A 22,425-nucleotide genomic window follows, 5' to 3' on the forward strand; every position below is an offset into this window, starting at 1 on the left:
GGGTGGATTTGAGGTGAGAACCTGGGCTGTTTAGACACGACATGCTTCTTTCAAGTTCAGTGATGAGATGAGAGATTATCCAGTACATCATGTCAAGATTGTTAGCTATGAGGGCAACACAACCACTTTAGATCCCTGTCTCTTGTCACATATCAAGATAAATTCTGAGAGATCAAGAATTAAGTTGTAACATATTAAATCATATAAATAGCCAATGAAAATAAAAGTGAATATTTATCACAGAATTTTTGGTGCTAAATTAGAAGCAACAGAACAATCATTAAGGAAGAGCACAACAGATTAGACAACGTAAAATGAAAAGTCATCTTTGTAACAAAAAAATAGTTGATATGACAAGTAACAATTTGAAAACTCTATCAAATAGTTATTAAATGGGTAAGAAAATGCTACTAATTCAATTGATAAATACACAAAAGGCTGGGGCAGTTAATATCCTAGTGGGTATGTAGAAACACTGGTACAACTGAAATGAACAAAAGTAATAAAATCATCAATAAATGGCAGTAAATGATCAGTGTACACCATTCTACTTTTAAAAATATATTATGAATATAGTTAAGAGGTAAATATACCAGTAGATGTATATATACATATACATATAGACTTATATATACATATGTCTTCTCCTCTTTGAAAAAAATCAATTAAGAAAGGATCCCCAACCCACTTGTGGACTTTTCTACAGTTACAAGCAAGCATAATAATTAACAATCAATTCAAAAATAGAATCTTTAAGCACAAATAACTGCATTGCTTATTAGCAACTAATTGGTTATTTTTATACATGTCTGCAATGTTTGATATGAACTGTGTTGAAAAATATGACTAATATTTTATTTTTAATTAATTTTTAAATACAAATATAAAAAATACTGTGGTACACAAATAAATAAGATGTAGGAAAATTTGGAATTAAACAAGAGTTTTCCTAACTGTTAGAGTTTGACAAATATAATATCACAGATTTAAATGAATAAATAATATTACAAAATGCTAAAGTAGCTGCTTCTACTAACCATTAACTGTAACTTTTTAAATAAATCAAAAATAAAATTAAGTGAATTGTAAAACTTAATTGACTTCAACAGTACATGAATAGGGAACTTCCAGATGTTCAAGCTGGATTTAGAAAAGGCAGAAGAAACAAAGATCAAATTGCCAACATCCATTGGATCATAGATGAAGCAAGAGAGTTCCAGAAAAACATCTACTTCTTCTTTATGGACTATGCCAAAGCCTTTGTGTGGATCACAACAAATTGTGAAAAATTCTTCAAGAGATGGAAATATCAGAACACCGTTCCTGCCTTCTGAGAAATTTGTATGCAGGTCAAGAAACAACAGTTAGAACTGGACATGGAAAAATGGACTGCTTCAAAATTGGAAAAGGAGTACATCATGACTGTATATTGTCACCCTACTTATTTAACTTCTATAGAGAGTACATCATGGAAAATGACAGGCTGGATGAAGCACAGGTTGGACTCAAGATTGCCGGGAGAAATATCAATAACCTCAGATATGCAGATGACACCACTCTTACGGTAGAAAGCAAAGAAGAACTAAAGAGCCCCTTGATGGTAGTGAAAAAGGAGAGGGGAAATATTGGCTTAAAACTCAACATTCAGAAAACTAAGATCATGGTATCTGGTCCCATCAATTCATGGGAAATAGGTGGGGAAGCAATGGAAACAGTGACAGACTATTTTCTTGGGCTCCAAAATCACTGCAGATGGTGACTGTAGCCATGAAATTAAAAGATGCTTGCTCCTTGGAAGAAAAAGCTATGACTGACCTAGATAGCCTATTAAGAAGCAGGGACATTACTTTGCCAACAAAGGTCTGTCTAGTCAAAGCTATGGTTTTTCCAGTAGTCATGTATGGATGTGAGAGCTGGACCATAAGGAAAGCTGAGCACCAAAGAACTGATGCTTTTGAACTGTGGTGTTGGAGAAGACTCGAGAGTCCCTTGGACTGCAAGGATACCCAGCCAGTTCAACCTAAAGGAAATCAACCCTGAATATTCATTGGAAGGACTGATGCTGAAGCTGAAACTCCAATATTTTGGCCACCTGATGTGAAGAACTGACTCATTGGAAAGGACCCTGATGCTGGGAAAAATTGAAGGCAGCAAGAGAAGGGGACGACAGAGAATGAGATCGTTGGATGGCATCACCGATTCCATGTACATGTGTTTGAGCAAGCTCTTGGATTTGGTGATGTACAGGGAAGCCTGGTGGGCTGTAGTCCATGGGGTCACAAAGAGTTGAACATGACCAAGTGACTGAACTGAACTGAATAAAAAGCACATTCTGTTTGCCTTTATTAATCCTACAGCAGTTTTGCACATATTCAAAATTTGGAACTTGTCCAAATCTGACAATTACTTTTTATTAGTCCATTTTTATAATACTTAAAATCATGAAACAATCAAATAAAACTGTGATAACAATTTTATAAGAAATATGCAGATGTGTGCTCTTTTTCTGCCTGTTTACTCAGCTTAATTTCATTTTCGAACTTGTGTAATAATTGTAAATTTTGCTGTGTTCTGTATAGTTTTAAAGGAAAGGTATATTTATCCTAAGTACACCTTAATGTTTTTGTAGAAAAGAAACTAATTTGGTGCTAAGTAATACTTTGCAAATTATTAGTGCAATCAATACAATTTTAATATCTACTTCAGATCAGATCAGTCGCTCAGTCGTGTCCGACTCTTTGCGACCCCATGAATCGCAGCACGCCAGGCCTCCCTGTCCATCACCAACTACCAGAGTTCACTGAGACTCATGTCCATCGAGTCAGTGATGCCATCCAGCCATCTCATCCTCTGTCGTCCCCTTCTCCTCCTGCCCCCAATCTCTCCCAGCATCAGAGTCTTTTCCAATGAGTCAACTCTTCCCATGAGGTGGCCAAAGTACTGGAGTTTCAGCTTTAGCATCGTTCCCTCCAAAGAAATCCCAGGGCTGATCTCCTTCAGAATGGACTGGTTGGATCTCCTTGCAGTCCAAGGGACTCTCAAGAGTCTTCTCCAACACCACAGTTCAAAAGCATCAATTCTTCAGTGCTCAGCCTTCTTCACAGTCCAACTCTCACATCCATACATGACCACAGGAAAAATCATAGCCTTGACTAGATGAACCTTTGTTGGCAAAGTAATGTCTCTGCTTTTGAATATGCTATCTAGGTTGGTCATAACTTTCCTTCCAATGAGTAAGCATCTTTTAATTTCATGGCTGCAGTCACCATCTGCAGTCATTTTGGAGAAAAATAAAGTCTGACACTGTTTCCACTGTTTCCCCATCTATTTCCCATGAAGTGGTGGTACCAGATGCCATGATCTTCGTTTTCTGAATGTTGAGCTTTAAGCCAACTTTTTCACTCTCCACTTTCACTTTCATCAAGAGGCTTTTGAGTTCCTCTTCACTTTCTGCCATAAGGGTGGTGTCATCTGCATATCTGAGGTTATTGATATTTCTCCCGGCAATCTTGATTCCAGTTTGTGTTTCGTCCAGTCCAGCATTTCTCATGATGTACTCTGCATGTAAGTTAAATAAGCAGGGAGACAATATACAGCCTTGTCGTTCTCCTTTTCCTATTTGGAACCAGTCTGTTGTTCCATGTCCAGTTCTAACTGTTGCTTCCTGTTACTGTGAAATAGTCAAAATTTCATATCAGTGTCCTAGCACTCTATGAATTCAGACTTTCTCTTCACTGTCTTAGCAACAATGAGGCAGCCAAGGAGGAAGGGTGTCACCTGTCCTCATCCAGGGTCTGGGGAGAGGAGACATGGTGTCACTGTTGATGGAAGTCCTGGTTATAGAGCATCATCCTCACGACGTTATCACTGATACCTCTACGTTCAATCAGTCAGAATTTGAGGGACCTTATTTACAACATCAAAGAGATGGACGAATGCTGTGCAAAGTATAGCCATATTTGGCAAGCATGTTAAATTGAATTTCCACTCCATAGATCCTTTATTTTGCTATAGGCATACACAGCATATTGCTCATCTTGTCTAACATTTCAGTAGATGGAAAGTCCATGATATAATACACTGTGCAGATGTTATAATTAATTGATTTTGTGGACCACATTTTCTTTGTTTTATGACCCAAGGAAATATAGAGGGCTGAGTTAAGTGTCATAAAGCTTAAACATATTATAGCAAATATATTTGCTACATCCTAGTTTTCCCCATATTATTAATTCATTTGAATTTTCTTTGTTGGAAAGGAGTTCTCAACAGTTCATCTGCAATATTTTTCTTTTTAAAATGTATTGCTTTTATTCTCATTTCCTTATTATCACTTTAGCTTTAGTCTTATAAACAGTAACAAGTGATAATTTTCCTCGTATCCACTGGAAAGTTTTCAGTATTCTATTTTCTTCTTTTTGCCAACTAAATGCTGCTTCTTCTACTGTCTTGCATTTCTTCTCGCTTGATGTATCTAGGATTTCTCCATTCTTGAACGGTATATTTGAATGACTGTTGACTTAGTCTTATTAGTGGAAATGGGCACCTAGAGGTAGGTGATCAGCCTTCCTGGAGGTGCTGGGTCTGAAATACAAAGAGAAAACTGAAGTGCATTCTGAGAAGAGTAAGTGAGGCAGGCTTGGCTGTTGTATTATTATTCATTATTTCTATGAACACCATTGTCACTAAGTGTGCCCAAGAAGAGAGCAGCTATATAGATTTTAAGTGGTGATACATTTCATAATTTATCAGCGGATGTGTTTCCCAGTGATGATTCCAAAATAGCTCTTACAGCTGAGCTTAGTTGATTACTAGTAAACTAGAGAACATATATAGCCTGTCCTGTTCTTCAGCGACTACCTTTCATTGTTTGTTAATTCCTCCTGAATATCTTATAATATTGATTTTAATAATGGATGGTTCTTGAGAAGACAGCTTCTAAATCCTTTGACACACTGAGGCGTATATACATAAATATTAATTCCATGGTTCCCTACAACATTTTTCTAATCAATCAACTACCTTGCTTAGACCATTTTTACAAATATATTTTATTTTATTTTTTTATTTATTTTTTGGAGTTTCTGCTTCTTTTTTTTCTCTTTTTTTTAAAATTTTATTTTATTTTTCAACTTTACATAATTGTATTAGTTTTGCCAAATATCAAAATGAATCCGCCACAGGTATACAAATATATTTTAAATGAAACTTCAGAGTCAGTCATTCAAAATGTGGTGAATACATAGTAATAGAAAACTCAGAATCATAGATTATGAATGCCAAGAAAGGCTCTGTTCTGGTTACCATAAGTCTATGGTTTCCAATGGGTCATGCTGCAGGCATTCATAAACTTGTTCAGGGGTCATTTTCATAAGAACTGCTCAAGGATCAACATAAAAATGACAACCATTCTGTTTTGCCTTAAGAGATATTTTAGTGTGATGAAAATAAATTTATTTCCACAGCACAGAAAATTTACACTGTTCTCTGTTCTTCAAACAGGTTATGTGGGTATGCAATTTGTGTCGAAAGCAACAGGAAATCTTAACCAAGTCAGGGGCGTGGTTCTTCGGCAGCGGCCCTCAGCAGCCCAGTCAGGACGGAACGCTCAGCGACACGGCTACAGGGGCGGGTTCCGAGGCGCCTAGAGAGAAGAAAGCCCGGCTCCAAGAGCGCTCGAGGTCGCAGACCCCCCTGAGCAGCGCCGCGGCCTCCGCCCAGGACCAGGCTACCCCCGGCGCACAGGTGGACAGGACCAAGGGCGCTGAGCCCGCCCCGCAAGCCGGGGGCCCTGAGCAGAAGCAGGCATCCTCCAGATCTAGAAGCGAGCCTCCCAGAGACAGGTAAGAGGTCAGCAACCCACAGGCAAAGGGCAAGATCTTAAATGGAGAGCAAACCCATCTTCAGGAATCGAACCGCTAGGATATGCAGAAAGGGTGCCTCTCAGACTCAACCAGAAAAGCGATAGGGAGCCCACTGCCTTTGTCTCTCTCTAGAACCTATCTTTCCTTAGGAGGCCTTTGCTGAGAAGCTTGTCTTTCACGTCCCACATGGAGGTAAACAAGTCACCCAAGTGTACTACGAACTTCCAACCCTTTGGTGAGAACAGCCATTGGCTGTTATTGGCTATTAGAGTGAGTCCTGCAGTTGAATCTGTGCTCTGAGAGAAGAATATGGAGAACAGACACACTTAGGGCTGGGGGTGCATCAGCAAAGGCTTCCTGAAGGATGCTTTCTTCTACACTGAGCTTTGAAGGTGACTAGAGATGAGCCAGGTGAAGCAAGGGATGGGTGCATGGGTGTCTGGCCAGAAGGAACAGTGGGACCACCCAGAGGCTGGTCTTGGCTGGAGGGTGATTTGGAGAAGGGGGGGGAGCAGGGGATGACGGTGAGGTCTGAGCGCCCAGGTCACACTGGGCCTTTTAGCCAGGTTCAATTTCACAGACTTTATCCTGAAAACAACGGAATGCAATGGAGGCTTGTAAGTTTGGGCTCACGTGATCAGCTTATTAATTTCAGTTTGTCTACTGTATCATTCATTCATGGAGAAGGCAATGGCAGCCCACTCCAGTATTCTTGCCTGGAAAACCCCATGGGCGGAAGAGCCTGGTAGGCTGCAGTCCATGGAGTCGCAAAGAGTCAGACACGACTGAGCAACTTCACTTTCACTTTTTCACTTTTTCACTTTTCACTTTCGTGCATTGGAGAAGGAAATGGCAACCCACTCCAGTGTTCTTGCCTGGAGAATCCCAGGGAAGGAGGAGCCTGGTGGGCTGCCGTCTCTGGGGTCACAGAGTCGGATACAACTGAAGCGACTTAGCAGCAACCGTGTATTAATGCCCAGACAGGATGCTGTGCAGTAGGTGGGGACAGCGTTAACAAGGGGGGATATAGCCCTTTTCTTCCCGAGGCTGGGAGTCTGGGACACCTGACGGTTAGCACTGGGTGTGGCTGCCTTCGCCTGTGTGACCCTTATTTATTCCACTGGGTGGGAGGACAGGATCCGAGGGTAGGACCCAAGGAAGGCTTCTGATCTGCTTGTCAAAGGAAATTCCCACAGTAAGCTCAAAGACTTCAAAGCTGAAGTGATCCAGATTCCAGGCCTCGCTCTGTCACCAGGGATTCTCATGGGCATGTTGGAGGACTGAGTGAGCACCTGTGCTCAGCAGCAGGCCCATGGGAGGCCTCTAGTGAATGCAGACAGTAGGCACCATGTGTTTACCATTACTGAACACTGCAGGAGCCAGAGGGCATCAAGATGACTGGGGCATAGTCCCTTTTCATTCAGATCCTGGGAAAGAGACCACACCGGCCCCTAGGGAAGACACCACCCTGGGCAGTGAACTGGCCCAGAGGGCTGACATGATCAGAGCTCGACAATACAAACACAAGTCCTTTGGAGGGCACAGGAAAGGGGAGCACCTTCTGAACACAGGCAGATAGGACACCCAGAAGTTGTGGGATGGGCAGGCAAAATCGGAGAGACCATGATGGCAAGACACCAGAGCCACCCTCGTGATGGTCAGACTTGCAGCATGGTGACAAAGTGCTGTGAGTTAAGGAAAGAAAGGATGCTGAAAGGGCAGCTCACGATTGGTCAGAAAAGGATTTCTTTTAAAGGAGAGGAAGAGTTTGGAAGTATAGAGTTTCCAAAGAGAAAATTTGAGTCCTGCTTATGATGAACTGTGAAAAACTACAAAGAAGTTGAGAGTAGGCACCGAGGAGAGGCTTTTTGATGAAATTTGAAAAAGACTGATAAGGACAAATAGCTTTCCTGATGATATAAATGACTTGCTGATTATATAAATATCAAGGACAACAGTGAGGATATTGGGGCTGGAGAAGGAGGAAGAGGGGGACCTGGTTGGTAGTCAGGGTCCTTGAGAGAATGAGCCAAGCCTGAAGGAGTGGCTGGCTGTCTTGTTTTACATTACATTATTTAAAAATTTTTATTTTTGAAGTACAGTTGCTTTTCAGTGCTGTGTTAGTTTTTCTGATACAACAAAGTGAATCAGTTATATATACAGATATACCCCTCCCTCTGTGACCCCCCTCCCACCGTCCATCCACTCCCTAGGTCATCACAGAGCACTAAGCTGAGCCCCTGTGCTCCACAGCTGCTTCCCACGAGCTATCTGTTTTACACGTGTGAGTGTGTGTGTCCCTGCTACTCTCTCAATTCGTCCCGCCCTCTCTTTCCACCACTAGCTATCTGTTTTACACGTGAGTGTATGTATGTCAATATTACTCTCTCAATTTGTCCCACTCTCTCCTTCCCTGATACCTCAGTTGGTAAAGAATCTGCCTGCAATGCAGGAGACCCTGGTCTGATTCCTGGGTCGGGAATCCTAATCTGCTAGAGAAGGGATAGGCTACCCACTCCAGTATTCTTGGGCTTCCCTTGTGGCTCAGCTGGGAAAGAATCCACCTGTGATGCGGGAGACCTGGGTTCGATCCGTGGGTTAGGAAGATCCCCTGAAGAAGGGAAAGGCTACCCATTCCAGTATTCTGGCCTGGAGAATTCCATGGACTGTATAGTCCATGGGGTCGCAAAGAGTCGGACGTGACTGAGCTTCACTTCACTTCACTTCACTTCTCCTTCCACCACTGTGTCCACAAGTTCTGTTCTCTATGTCTGTGTCTCTATTCCTTCCCTGCAAATAGGTTCATCTGTACCATTTTTCTAGATTCCACAAACATGTGGTAACATACCAAATTTGTTATTCTCATCCCAACTTACTTCACTTAGTATGACAATCTTTAGTCACATCCATGTTGTGGCAAATGACATTATTTTCTTCCTTTTTATTACTGTTATTTTGTTCCTTTTTATTACTGTATTCCATTGTATATTATATGTACCACATCTTCTTCACCCATTCAACAGTTGATGGACATTTAGGTTGCTTCCATGTCCTGGCTATTGTAAGTAGTGCTGCAGTGAACACTGGGGTACATATTTCTTTTGGAAACAAGATCTTAGTCTTTTTGATCCTAATTTGTACACTCATCAGGAGCTAGTGGGGATGGAAACATTAGAGGTGAGAAAAGGCCTATTTTGAAGACAAGAATCAGAGAGACTGGAGAAGAGTCCCATTTGCATATAAGGCTATCCTTTCATAAAGCATCTTCACAGATGCTGTCTCCTTTAATCTGCACATGAACTCTGCAAGGTAAGCATCCTTGATCAGTATTTCAACAGCAACAAAAAAATCGACTCTATAGAAACTTCCACAAGGGCAACTCTGCTTTAATGAGCTACTGAGGTTTGCAGTACATTCATCACATTTTTATGAAAACTCTAATTATGATGACTGCATTCATAGCAGACCCCTTACACGGGAAAACATCAATGCTACCTGTGAAACTCCACCCTCCCTGAAAATCTCTCCCACTTCAAAGGACCAAGTAATCTAAAAGCCTCAGGCAGAGTTGACCATGCTTCTGTTTTGCTTTTGTGTCATTGGAAACCCTCTCCCCTTTCTTTCCATTATCACCAGCCCCTGCTCAAACTGATCCCACAACATATTTTAGCAATTACTACTTTGATAATGGACAATAGAAACCGCTCTACTTTTCCCCATCTTGTATATTATTCTCAGTTTTTGTTCATGAAGTCTGCTTTTGGACTTCCAATGTTCTCTCTAGAAAGCCCTTTCTATGGATCTAAGGATTCCAGAAAGAGCTTATCTGTCCCCATTTTAACTGCACAGTAGAGCATACAGGGTCTGAATGCTTTGGTAAGGCATCCCCTTTCTGTAACTTCGGGTGTCCTTGCTGAAAGCTGCCCAAAGCAGATGGACTACAATGTTCAGAAAAGGGCTGCACAGGGGCATCTTAAACAATGTAATTTAAATATTCAAACTGTGAAACACTTTTCCTTTATCTTTGTCAGTGCCTCCTACAAGATGGAGAGCAAAGTAGAACACAAACTGCTTTTTATTTTCATATTCTTTTTTGTTATGATTATAGGATATTGAACATGGTTCCCTGTGCTCTGCATTTTGGAATGAGGGGAGAAGGCCTGAGAGGGAGGAAAAATGAATAATAATTTCAAAACGTCAACATTTCTATAATTTTTGCTGGGGAAGGTACAAAGAAGGCTCAGCTTCAATCTTTTTTTTTTTTTCTAACCAATTCCCTAAAAAGTGTTGGACTGCACATGATCTCTTAAAAAGTACTTTTGTTCTACAACTGAAGTGCTGCTGCTGCTGCTGCTAAGTCGCTTCAGTCGTGTCTGACTCTGTGCGACCCCATAGACGGCAGCCCACCAGGCTCCCCATCCCTGGGATTCTCCAGGCAAGAACGCTAGTAGAATTAATTTCTGAAATGGACATACTTATATTCACATTTCCTTGAATGTTTCCGTTATAAGAGATTACTATATATCGCCCAAATATATGTCAGGTATTAATTTTTGAACTGATATATATCTATTAGCGTTTATCCTAACTTATTATTACCTATATCATTTTATCTACTACCACTACTACTAAGTCGCTTCAGTCGTGTCCGACTCTGTGCGACCCCATGGACTGCAGCCTACCAGGCTTCTGTGTCCATGGGATTCTCCAGGCAAGAACACTGGAGTGGGTTGCCATTTCCTTCTCCAATCATTTTATCTAGAACATGTTAAAGAGGTTAGCATAAAACTTGTTCTTTTAGTGAATTAATTCATTGATTTTTAAAATGATCTGTTTAACTGATAGAGAATTTAAAAATCTGAAAGCCAGTTGTGAAGACCCTGAATATCTTGTAACGCAAAGGAGCCTTATTTAGAAAGCGACTCGGGTATACGGGTTTAATGCGCCTTTTTAACATCTCGCTTTTTAATTAGACATCGAAGAACTATTTCCAAGGATGCTGCTTCTGGGGTCTGGTCCTCGCCTTGAGTTTACACGCGATTCTCCTTCTCCACGTTTCTTTGTGCATCCCAGGAAGAAGACCCCAGGGCTGGCTGAGCAGAATGGCAAAGGCGCTCCAAAGGGCGAGCGCAAACGCGCGCCCAGGACCTCGGCGCCTCCTGCAGAGGCGCCCGCGGAAGAACGGGAGCGGAAGGAAAGGCGGGAAAGCCGAAGGCTGGAGAAAGGCCGGTCCCAGGACTACTCCGTCGTGCCGGAGAAACGCGAGGAAGGCCCGGTGGCTGAAGCGGAGAAGCAGCGGAAAGAGGAGGAGTACCAGACCCGGTACCGCAGCGACCCGAACCTGGCGCGGTACCCCGTCCAGCCGCCGCCCGAGGAGCAGCAGATGCGCATGCACGCGCGGGTGTCCCGCGCCCGGCACGAGCGGCGCCACAGCGACGTGTCCCTGCCGCGCACCGAGGCGGCCGCGGGGCCCGAGGGCAGGCCCGGCCCGCGCGCGCCCCACGCCGCCCGGGGCTCGCCGCCGGCCTCACCGCGCGCCTACTCGGCTGAGAGGACCGCGGAGGCCCGGGCGCCGGGCGCCCAGCCGCTCGCCGACTCCAGTCCGCCGGCGCCCCGGCCAGGCCCGGGCCCCGCGGAGGTCCCGGAGCCGCTCCGGAAGCAGAGCCGCCTGGACCCCGGCTCGGCCGTCCTGGTGCGCAAGGCCAAGCGCGAGAAAGTGGAGACCATGCTGCGCAACGACTCGCTCAGCTCCGACCAGTCCGAGTCTGTGCGGCCGTCGCCGCCCAAGCCGCACCGCGCCAAGAGGGGCGGCAAGCGGCGCCAAATGTCCGTGAGCAGCTCGGAAGAAGAGGGTGTGTCAACGCCGGAGTACACGAGCTGCGAGGACGTGGAGCTGGAGAGCGAGAGCGTCAGCGAGAAGGGTGAGCGAGCCGCGGCGCGCGGGCTCTGGGCGCGGGCGGGGCTGGCAGGGTGGGTGGGAACCGGGCGCTCCTGTGGGTTTCTGAGGTGTGCGTTCCGGGCTGGGGGCGTGTGCTGGAATCCGAGATATACGCTCGGGGCTGGGGGTGTGTGTGCTGGGATCCGAGGTGCGCGCTCCGGGCTGGGGGCTGGTGTGCTGGGATCCGACAAGTGCGTTCGGGGCTGGGGGCTTGTGTGCTGGGATCCGAGGTGCGCGCTCCGGGCTAGCGGCGTGTGTGCTGGGATCCGATATATACGCTAGGGACTGGGGGCTCGTGAACTGGGATCCGAGGTGCGCGCTCCGGCCTGGGGTCTCGTGTGCTGGGATCCGAGATATACGCTTGGAGCTGGGGGTGTTTGTGCCGGGATCCGAGGTGCGCGCTCCGAAATGGGGGCTCGTGAGCTGGGATGAGAGATATACGCTCAGAGCTGGGGGCCTGTGTGCGGGGCTCGGGGATTCGCCAGAGTGGCTCAGAGGCGCGTGTGCTGTGCGCTCAGGGTGCGCGCCTGCAAGGTTTACAAGCGTAGCTGGTAATGTCTAGCACGGTGACTGTGACTGCAGTTACCACTGCTTTATGGTATATTAGAAACAAGCTACGAAGGCAAATCCTAAAAGTTCTCATTACAAGGAAATTATTATTTTGGTAACCGGATGAAGACGTAGATGTTAACTAAACTTCCTGGGGTAGTCTTCTGGCCTCCTGTGTATGTCTGATGGTTAGTTTAAGTTCACACGTCGCTCAGCAGTGTGACTTTTTGCCGTGCCATGGACTGTATAGCCTGCCAGTCTCCCCTATCAATGGAATTTTCCAGGCAAGAATACTGGAGTGGATTGCCTTTTCCTACTCCAGGGGATCTTCCAGACCCAGTGATAGAACTCGCACCTCCACTGGCAGGTGGATTCCTTGTCACTGGGCCTCCTGGAAATCCACAGGTGGTTAGGGGTACACCTTAAACTTCCATGGAAAGTGAAAGTGAAAGTCGCTCAGTCATGTCCCACTCTTTGCGACCCCATGGACTAAACAGTCCATGGAATTCTCTAGGCCAGAATAATGGAACGGGTAGCCTTACACTTCTCCAGGGGATCTTCCCAACCTTGGGATCCTAGGTGCGACCAAGGGATGAGCGGCGTGTGGGACTCGGGGCTCGTGTGCAGAAATCTGAGGTGCCCGCTGGGGACTGGGGGTGTGTGTGCAGAGTGCCGGATTCGCGAGCGTGGCTGAGAGGTGCGTGTGCTGGGCTCAGGGTGCGCCCCTGCAGGGTTCGAACCCAGATCTCCCGCATTGCCGGCGGATTCTTTACCAGCTGAGCCACAAGGGAAGCCCAAGAATACTGGAGTGGGTAGCCTTTCGCTTCTCCAGCAGATCTACGCACCAGGAATCTGGTCTCCTGCATTCCTCGAGGATTCTTTACCAACTGAGCTATCAGGGAAGCTGTATGTCAATTAAGTCTCAGTAAAAGTGGGGGAGGAAAGTGGGGCTTGGAATGCTCCAGGCAGTCTCCCAGCAAATGGAAGGTTTTAGTGTTTTGTTTCCTTTTATTTTTGGATGGGGAGTTTAAAAATGTCACCTCAGGCACCGAATGAGTTACAAGAATTTTTCATGACGTTCAGTTCAGTTCAGTTCAGTCGCTCAGTCATGTCCAACTCTCTGCGACCCCATGAATTATAGCACGCCAGGCCTCCCCGTCCATCACCAACTCCCGGAGTTGACTCAGACTCACGTCCATCAAGTCACCGATGCCATCCAGCCATCTCATCCTCTGTTGTCTCCTTCTCTTCCGGCCCCCAATCCCTCCCAGCATCAGAGTCTTTTCCAATGAGTCAACTCTTCTCATGAGGTGGCCAAAGTACTGGAGTTTCAGCTTTAGCATCATTCCTTCCAAAGAAATCCCAGGGCTTATCTCCTTCAGAATGGACTGGTTGGATCTCCTTGCAGTCCAGGGGACTCTCAAGAGTTTTCTCCAACACCACAGTTCAAAAGCATCAATTCTTCAGCGCTCAGCCTTCTTCACAGTCCAACTCTCATATCCATACATGACCACAGGAAAAATCATAGCTTTGACTAGATGGACCTTTGTTGGCAAAGTAATGTCTCTGCTTTTGAATATGCTGTCTAGGTTGGACATAACTTTCCTTCCAAGGAGTAAGCGTCTTTTAATTTCATGGCTGCAGTCACCATCTGCAGTCATTTTGAAGCCCCAAAAATAAAGTCTGACACTGTTTCCACTGTTTCCCCATCTATTTCCCATGAAGTGGTGGGACCGGATGCCATGATCTTCGTTTTCTGAATGTTGAGCTTTAAGCCAACTTTTTCACTCTCCACTTTCACTTTCATCAAGAGGCTTTTGAGTTCCTCTTCACTTTCTCCCACAAGGGTGGTGTCATCTGCATATCTGAGGTTATCGATATTTCTCCCTGCAATCTTGATTCCAGCTTGTGTTTCTTCCAGTCCAGCTTTTCTCATGATGTACTCTGCATATAAGTTAAATAAGCAGGGTGACAATATACAGCCTTGACATACTCCTTTTCCTATTTGGAACCAGTCTGTTGTTCCATGTCCAGTTCTAACTGTTGCTTCCTGACCTGCATACAGATTTCTCAAGAAGCAGGTCAGGTAGTCTGGTATTCCCATCTCTTTCAGAATTCATGACGTTGGTTCCTCTCATTCTGGGAAATTTAGTATTCTATAGCTATCATCACAGAAAATCCTTTAGATAATACTGGTCTAGAAGATACATCAATTTCAATTTAAACTCCTGTGTTTATTTTGAAGAATTTCCTCCTTTTGCTGCTATTCACTTAAACTGACCACAGCCATAAATTCAGTTGGTGGCGGTTATCATCTTTGTTGTAGGGCTGGGGCTTCCCTGGTAGCTCAGATGGTGAAGAATCTGCTTGCTGTGTGGCATCACCGACTTGATGGACATGAGTTTGGGTGAACTCCGGGAGATGGTGATGGACAGGGAGGCCTGGCCTGTAATTCATGTGGTCTCAAAGAGTCCAACACGACTAAGCGACTGAACTGAACTGAACTGATGCTCCAATGAGGAGAAGGAAATGGCAACCCACTCCAGTATTCTTGCCTAGAGAATCCCATGGACAGAGGAGCCTGGTAGGCTGCTGTCCATAGGGTTGCACAGAGTGGGACATGACTAAAGCAACTTAGCATGCATGCAGCATGCCCCAATGATCTTATGCTATATTTGGGAACAATTTTAAAAGCTCATTCTGTTGCTATTAGTACTACAATTCAACTGGTAATAGGTATCTTTGGAGTATGGGGGAGAGAGGTGAATTTGGCTTTTTCAGTTAGGCATTGATGTTTATAAAGTGCATATTGGTTTTTTAAAAGTCAGATGATGTGTAGACTTTTGCTGTCTTTGTGCCTCAATGTTGTGTTTTGTGAACATGTATTTTTTTTTCCCTTAAGTCATAAGGGAAGTGTTAAGTAAGTGGATATGCTTAATTGGTGTGAAGAAAACCCCTTATGAGGATGGATATAGATTGAGAAGGCGATGGCACCCCACTCCAGTACTCTTGCCTGGAAAATCCCATGGACAGAAGAGCCTGGTGGGCTGCACTCCATGGGGTCACTAAGTCCGGCACAAATGAGCGACTTCACTCTCACTTTTCACTTTCATGCATTTTAGAAAGAAATGGCAACCCACTCCAGTGTTCTTGCCTGGAGAATCCCAGGGATGGGGGAGCCTGGTGCGCTGTCGTCTGTGGGGTCGCACAGAGTCGGACACGACTGAAGCAGCTTAGCAGCAGCATAGATATAGTTACATATGTATATTTTCCTACTTTGTAAAGAAAGGGTGTACACCAGCTCCACTTGAATGTGTTTAATAAATCACAATGGGCGTGAAACTAGAAATGAAGCTCAGAATTATTTACAGTAACAACAGATTATGAAAGAAACATGAGGAAGGCAGCTAGTGTGATGAGAGGCGCTTATTGTCTCTGGCCGCTATCTCCCTTTCTCATGGATTATCTTCTGGGCACTTGGGTGATGACCTGGAATTTAGCCACCTCTGAAGTTGGGGTTCAGTTTCTTCATATGGAAGCATAGGAGCCATCATCTGATACACACAGCCCTGATTTCTCTTCATTTGTAAATAATCTCATTCTCAATGTCTATGAATGTAGCATAGGCATTTTCCTCCTTTAACCTTAATCTGTAATATTGATTAATGCCTTTATTGCCAAGGCTCACCACTGCTGACCAAGAGCTCAGCCATGATCATCTCCAGCACGCTGTGACCCTGCACGACTTTTTTAGCATCCCTAAGTCTCAGTTTTCTTATTGCCACAGTGGAGATGAGAGTTTCCACTTTGTCAGGTGACAGAGTGGTTTGGATGAGCTCATGTAGCTGCAGCAGGATGCTAAGTTAGCATTTGTCCTGTCTTGATGAGCCTGTGGCATATGCCCCATAGATCTAGTATTGCAATGAAGGTGAGATCATTGTATATATATATCATATATATATATAAATCAAAGAAGAGGTGAAAGAACCCATTTTATATCTTCCAGGCTCTAGAGGGATGAGAAGGGGACGAGTAATCAGGGAAGAGCCATTTTCCCAGGAGAGGAAGCCATATAGCGACCTTCCCGGTCAAGGAAGGTGATCTTCATGAAATAAATATAAGAAAGCAGCGTTTTGACTATATCCCGAGTATTCACTTGCTCAGTTTTATCAGTTACATGTATCATGTAACAATTGAACACTTGAATGGCTCTGCTAGTCTGTTTGGGCTCCTGTAACAAAATTCCACAGACTAAGTAGCTTATACACAAAAGAAATTCATTTTCTCACAGTTCCAGGGGCTGGGAGGCCCAGGGTCCAGGTGCCAGCATGGTCTTGTCCTGGGGAAGGTGCTCTTTCTAGCTCAGGTGGAGTCGCTCCTTCTCATTGTGTCCGTACATGGGGGAGGCGGCAGGGAGCTCTGTGGGGTCTGTGATGAGTGCTAATCCCACTCATGAGGGCTTCACCCTCCTGATATAAGCATCACCCAAAGGCCCCACATCCTATTTGAGGGGTTAAACATGTGAATTTTGAGGGAATACAAGCATCTAGACCATAGCTCTGGCACAAGGCATCTACTTAATATATGTGTACTACTGCTACTGCTGCTGCTAAGTCACTTCAGTCGTGTCTGACTCTGTTGGACCCCATAGATGGCAGCCCACCAGGCTCCCCCGTCCCTGGGATTCTCCAGACAAGAACACTGGAGTGGGTTGCCATTTCCTTCTCCAATGCATGAAAGTGAAAAGTGAAAGTGAAGTCGCTCAGTCATGTCTGACTCTTAACGACCCCATGGACTGCAGCCTACCAGGCTCCTCCGTCCATGGGATTTTCCAGGCAAGAGTACTGGAGTGGGGTGCCATTGCCTTCTCTGATATGTGTACTACTTTTGCCATTTATGTTGTTATCCTTCTCATTATGCTGAGTTGGTTTGTGTGTTTATTGGTAAGTGTAGATTTAACACTTTCAGTAGATACACAGATGTCAAAAACAAAGACATGTGCTGCATGCCCTTATGGAGCTTACATGTTGTTGAGAGAAATAAAGTATAATTACACAATGAAATATAATTTATTAAATGCCTCAAAGGAGCATTCCTTCCAGATGTATTGATACAGTTTTGCTTTGTGTCCAGATGTTTAACCAGAAAGGTTCCCTGGGCAAATGGTGTCTGAAAGTCAACACATAGATAGTCAGCGTGATGCTTTGTGTGCAGTGTAATTACACACATACACACACACACACACATGGATTAACAGTGAGCTCTATCTAGTGGGCTTGTCTAAAAAGTGAGGTCAGCTACTGCATGTTTCAAAGAGAAGGCTATTTGTTTGGTATTTGTACTTCTCTTTGCCAACTGGAAAAAATTGGGCATCTCTGATTTCTTAGATGAGGGGACCCCAACCCCTGGGCCTGGGACCACTGCTGGTCTGTGATCTGTTAGGAACCTGGCGGCACAGCAGGAGGAGAGCTGCAGGCTAGGGAAGGAATTTTCATCTGCACTTACAGCCACTCCACATTGATCCACCTCCTGTCGGATTGCTGGTGGCTTTAGACTCTCCTAGGAGTGTGGACCCTTCTGTGCACCGTGCAGGCGAGGGTCTAGGTTGTTCACTCTTTACAAGAGTCATCTTGAAACTTCCCTCTCCACCCTGGGCTAACTGTCTTTCGTGACACAGTCCCTGGTGCAAAAAGGTTGGAGACCACTATGTTAGACTATAAGTATTGAATCTCTCCATGCAGAAGAAAAACAGAGAACTAAATCTTACTTGTAATAAGAAAGCAATTGAATTTACATGAAATGTGTATCAAGATCCCCTGGGGCAAGGTCCAGTGAAGATTTGTGCCCCTAAGGGATTGAGTCAGGAGGCCTAAGGAGAAAAACAAGAGACAGGCGGTGCAAAGTGGATGAGAGGAGGAAAAGGCACCATAGCTCAGAAGAAGCAGAGCATCACTGCCTCAATCAGGGGATTCATCCACTTACACTTAGAAGGAACCTGAAGCCCTCTGACAAAGCATACTGGAAAAAGAGTCTGGCGTGGGATAAAAGGATTTCCTTTCCTTTTAATCCTTGCCTTCTTGCTGGCTTTGAGTGACTGGGAAAAATACGACCCAAATTAATGTTACCTTTGAACTTTTAAAGCACTTTGTGAATGGCTTCTGATGAACGAGGGCTAACAGGTTTCTTTGTAGCTGTTACTGCTAAGCATCATTTAGCAGTCCTTGTAGGAGTGTGTGTTACCTGGATGACTAGCAAGAAATAATACTTCTAAAGGTAGCAAATAATGAGGGATTGAAAAGAGAGACCAAGGACACTTAATCACAAGGTTGAATTTTCCCCATAAAACTAAAACAGTTTCAGGGGATCCGTGTGTCAGTTGTGGGCTTTGTGAACTATTCACTATGTAGTCTGGGTCCCTGACAGCTTAAACAGTGGGGAGTCAGGAACAAGCGTTGGGAAGCTTTGCAACTATCAGGTACTAAATCATTTAGATGTAACTAATTCATGTAGTGCTTTGTATCATCCTTTAGTCATTAAGCTAAAACTGTTAGGAGTCACCTGTTTGGGCTCCAGCAGTATATTGCCTGTTGCTTACATAGTACTTTTAATTCTACACAGAAGTTGATTTACTTCCATTTCTTGAGAGCACAGAATGCATTTTATATTCTTTTGTTGCTCCTGGTGCTTCTTCCTATAACTTTAAAAGGGTTTTCAATTAAGGAAGGTGGTCACCATTCAGTCATGTATTAATTTCTGTGTGATATTACACAAGTATTACATTATTTACATGATATTAAGCAAGGTATCTACAAGAATCTGCTGAATTCTAGGCACATTGTGCTAGGTTTTAGAGGTACAGTGATCAAATAAATACAGACATGTACATAGATACAGATAGATATGTATGGGGCCAGCCCTGGTTCTTGATCCTGTGACACTTTTCTGGGCAACCAAGAGAACTGTTATTGAGGACTTAATAGAGAGGACATATTCCTTAGAAGGACTGATGCTGAAGCTGAGGCTCAATAATTTTGCCACCTGATGTGAAAATCTGTCTCTTTGGAAAAGACCCTGATGCTGAGAAAGATTGAGGGTAGGAAGAGACGGGGGTGACAGAGATGGTTGGATGGCATCATCGACTCAATGGACATGAGTTTGCCCAAACTCTAGGGGATAGTGAAGGACAGGGAAGCCTGGTGTGCTGCAGTCCATGGGATCACAAAGACCTGGACATGACTTAGTGACTGAACAACAATGTGTCTAATGAATATGTTCTCTCTGTAAAGTCTCCAAGACACTCCAAAGTCAAGTCAGGTTCTGTGGCTGACGTTAAAATCTGAAACCTTTAAATAATTACAACTTGGAAAGACTTCTCTATTTTTTTATTTAAATTTTGTTCTATATTGGAGTACAGTTGATTTACACTATGGTGTTAGTTTCAGGTATACAGCAAAGTTATCCCATTATACATATATACATTCTTTTCCAGATTCTTTTGCAATTTAGATTATTACAGGATATTGACTAGAGTTCCCTGTGCTATACAGTAGGTCCTTATTGATTATCTGTTTAGTATCTAGTAGTATGTATATGCTAAACCTCAAAGGGACTTTCTCTTTTAATGTCTGCTCAAATGTAGGTATTTATTTTTCCTACTCCATGAGACCCAACAGCAGTGAAGAGGAGAGGAAGTGGACTGTGAATAGATGGTGTAAAGAGGCAAGCAGGCTACCTTGGGACAGAGGAGCTTGCTGAGGAGGCGAGAAGGGTTAGGGCAGAGGGAGGCCTCCTGGCTCAAACCTGAGAGTCAGCGAAGCTGGGAGTGAGAAGTGGAGCTTCTGATCACAGACATACTCAGTGTTTGTTGACAGAGCCCCTGCAGCACACTCTTCATCCTTCCTACCGTTTCCTCCTCCTCCTCTATCCCCCTGCCACCCAGCAGGAGCAGCTCTGCATCTAATTCCCAGGAAAAATCAAGAGGCAATGCAGTGAGCTGCCTCAGCAAAGCCGGAGGTCCTGGAGAAAATGCTCTGTGTTCTGGCACCCCCACCTTTCCAGCAGCTCCCGCCAAGCCAACACCTCATTCCCTGTGCGGGGAAGGGGCCCACTCTCAGGCGCCATCCTTCCCAGATGTCAGAGACGGCAACAGTGTCTGCAGGAGGAGCGCCACTGATCACACCTGTGTGGTACCCACCACAAGTGTCCACCTGAAACCAAATGTTGCACGAGGCAGCACCAACGGCTGTGAGATACGAGCATAAATAAGGGGACATGTGGACCCTAGAAGTAAGGGATAGCTCAAAAGCAGAGGTATGCTAGAAAAGCAAACAGAAAAAAATGCTACACATTGTAATCGAGTTCAGTACAGCCTGAATTTCCCAGCACTCATCCCCGGGGCAGTGTCCCTGCCCAAACCTATGGATGTTCCCTGCAAAATATTTTTATATTAAAAAATTAATAAATAATTAACTTTAATTTACTAATACTATTATTAACAAAACTCTGAGTGTGCAAATCCATTGCTCTGAAGTGCTTGGAAGACATATTTGGACAACATACAAGACTGTTCAACTGGACACAAGATTAAACTCTTACCTGCAAATATTGATTAATTCTTCTGAACAGGAAGTAAGATATCTAGATCTGAGGTCTTAAAATAAAAGCTGATATTAAATCTGTAAAAATTCTTTTGGGTCCAGAAAGAAGCAGCCATACAGAAGCAAGCCCGTTACAACCTTGGGAATGCCCAGAAGATGGCTCCAGGGATCAGTCGTGAAAGAAAAAGGAAATTCAACACCATGCCAAGGGAAAAAATCTATACAATTCTGGAGGTTAAAGAATAAAGGTTATATGTAAAATAGGAGGTTATATGTAAAATGGGAGTTACACTGACTTTACATTTCTCATCAATAGTGGATTCTAGACTACAAATGACCAATGCCTTCAAAGTTTGGAGTGAAACCCATCCTAGACACATCTAAGTTATCAATCAGTTCCCATTTTCAGAAATTCTACTTTGCAGTCTCCTGAGAAAATTGTTTAAATTTGTATGTACTCAAGAAAACTGAGAAATAATCATGAAAGTGGGACAAATGAGAAAGAAGAAACAGTGGAGCTGACTGAGGAATCCAATTCAGAGAAATCCACGAAGGACACTGGAGATCATATATAGGAAGCTCTGCAAAGAATATTTTTTTGAGAAGTATGCTGTGGATTCCAAGAAGTATCCAATAACTAATCAGTTGCTTGATATTATTAATGTGGTAAAGAAAGGCTATCTTTCTCAACAATAAAGAAGAACAGTTAAAACTTGATGGGGGGGGGGGGGTGGTGCGGGGGGGAAACTGTTAAGGAAAATCATGGTCCAAACATGAAGCAATCAAGAATATGGCATTATTTTAGTAATTGACACAGACTATTTGACTGTTAACCTAGGTAATCTTTCCTCTAAGTGAACAGGAAGCCTGAAAGTTCATCTGTAGAATAGGAAATTTAACATCTGCCTGTTACTGGTTTTATTTGGTCCTGAAGTATTTACATGTAATAATATGGTCAATGCCAGTTTTGTTGTTCAGTCACAAAGTCATGTCTGACTCTTTGCAACCCCCATGGACTGCAGCATGCCAGACTTCCGTGTCCTTCACTATCTCCAGGAGTTTGGTCAAACTCATGTGCATTGAGTCAGTGATGTCATCCAATTGTCTCATTCTTTGTCACCCACCCCCGCTTTTCCTCCTGCCTTCAGTCTTTCCTAGCATCAGGGTGTTTTCTATTGAGTCAGCTCTTTGCATCATGTGGCCAAAGTATTGGAGCTTCAGCTTCAGCAGCAGTCCTTCCAATGAATATTCAGGGTTGATTTCCTTTAGGATTGACTGGGTTGATCTCCTTGCTGTCCAAAGGACTCTCAAGAGTCTCTAGCGTCACAGTTCGATGCCAGTTACTGGTTTTCAGTTTTTAGAATAAACCCCTTTCTACATTGAATATATGTATACTTATTTGGTCTCTTTGTTTTACACAATTGAAGATAAATATTGTGTACATGTTAAAATAAAGAAAAAACTGACACATATGGGA

General features: G+C 44.1%; 1 protein-coding gene across 50 annotated transcripts in view; it reads left to right on the plus strand.

The window, feature by feature from the left end:
* RIMS1 (regulating synaptic membrane exocytosis 1) overlaps positions 1-22,425 on the plus strand; it is a 606,124-nt gene that overhangs the window by 351,235 nt on the left and 232,464 nt on the right. For all 50 annotated transcript variants that reach the window (XM_027550929.1, XM_027550882.1, XM_027550886.1 and 47 more), the window contains 2 exons: positions 5,503-5,843; positions 10,938-11,785. In XM_027550929.1, coding sequence (XP_027406730.1) covers positions 5,503-5,843; positions 10,938-11,785 — 1,189 coding nt within the window. The remainder of the gene's footprint in view (positions 1-5,502; positions 5,844-10,937; positions 11,786-22,425) is intronic.

The sequence above is a fragment of the Bos indicus x Bos taurus genome, chromosome 9 (genome assembly GCF_003369695.1).
Source record: "Bos indicus x Bos taurus breed Angus x Brahman F1 hybrid chromosome 9, Bos_hybrid_MaternalHap_v2.0, whole genome shotgun sequence".
In the NCBI taxonomy this organism is placed as follows: domain Eukaryota; kingdom Metazoa; phylum Chordata; class Mammalia; order Artiodactyla; family Bovidae; genus Bos; species Bos indicus x Bos taurus.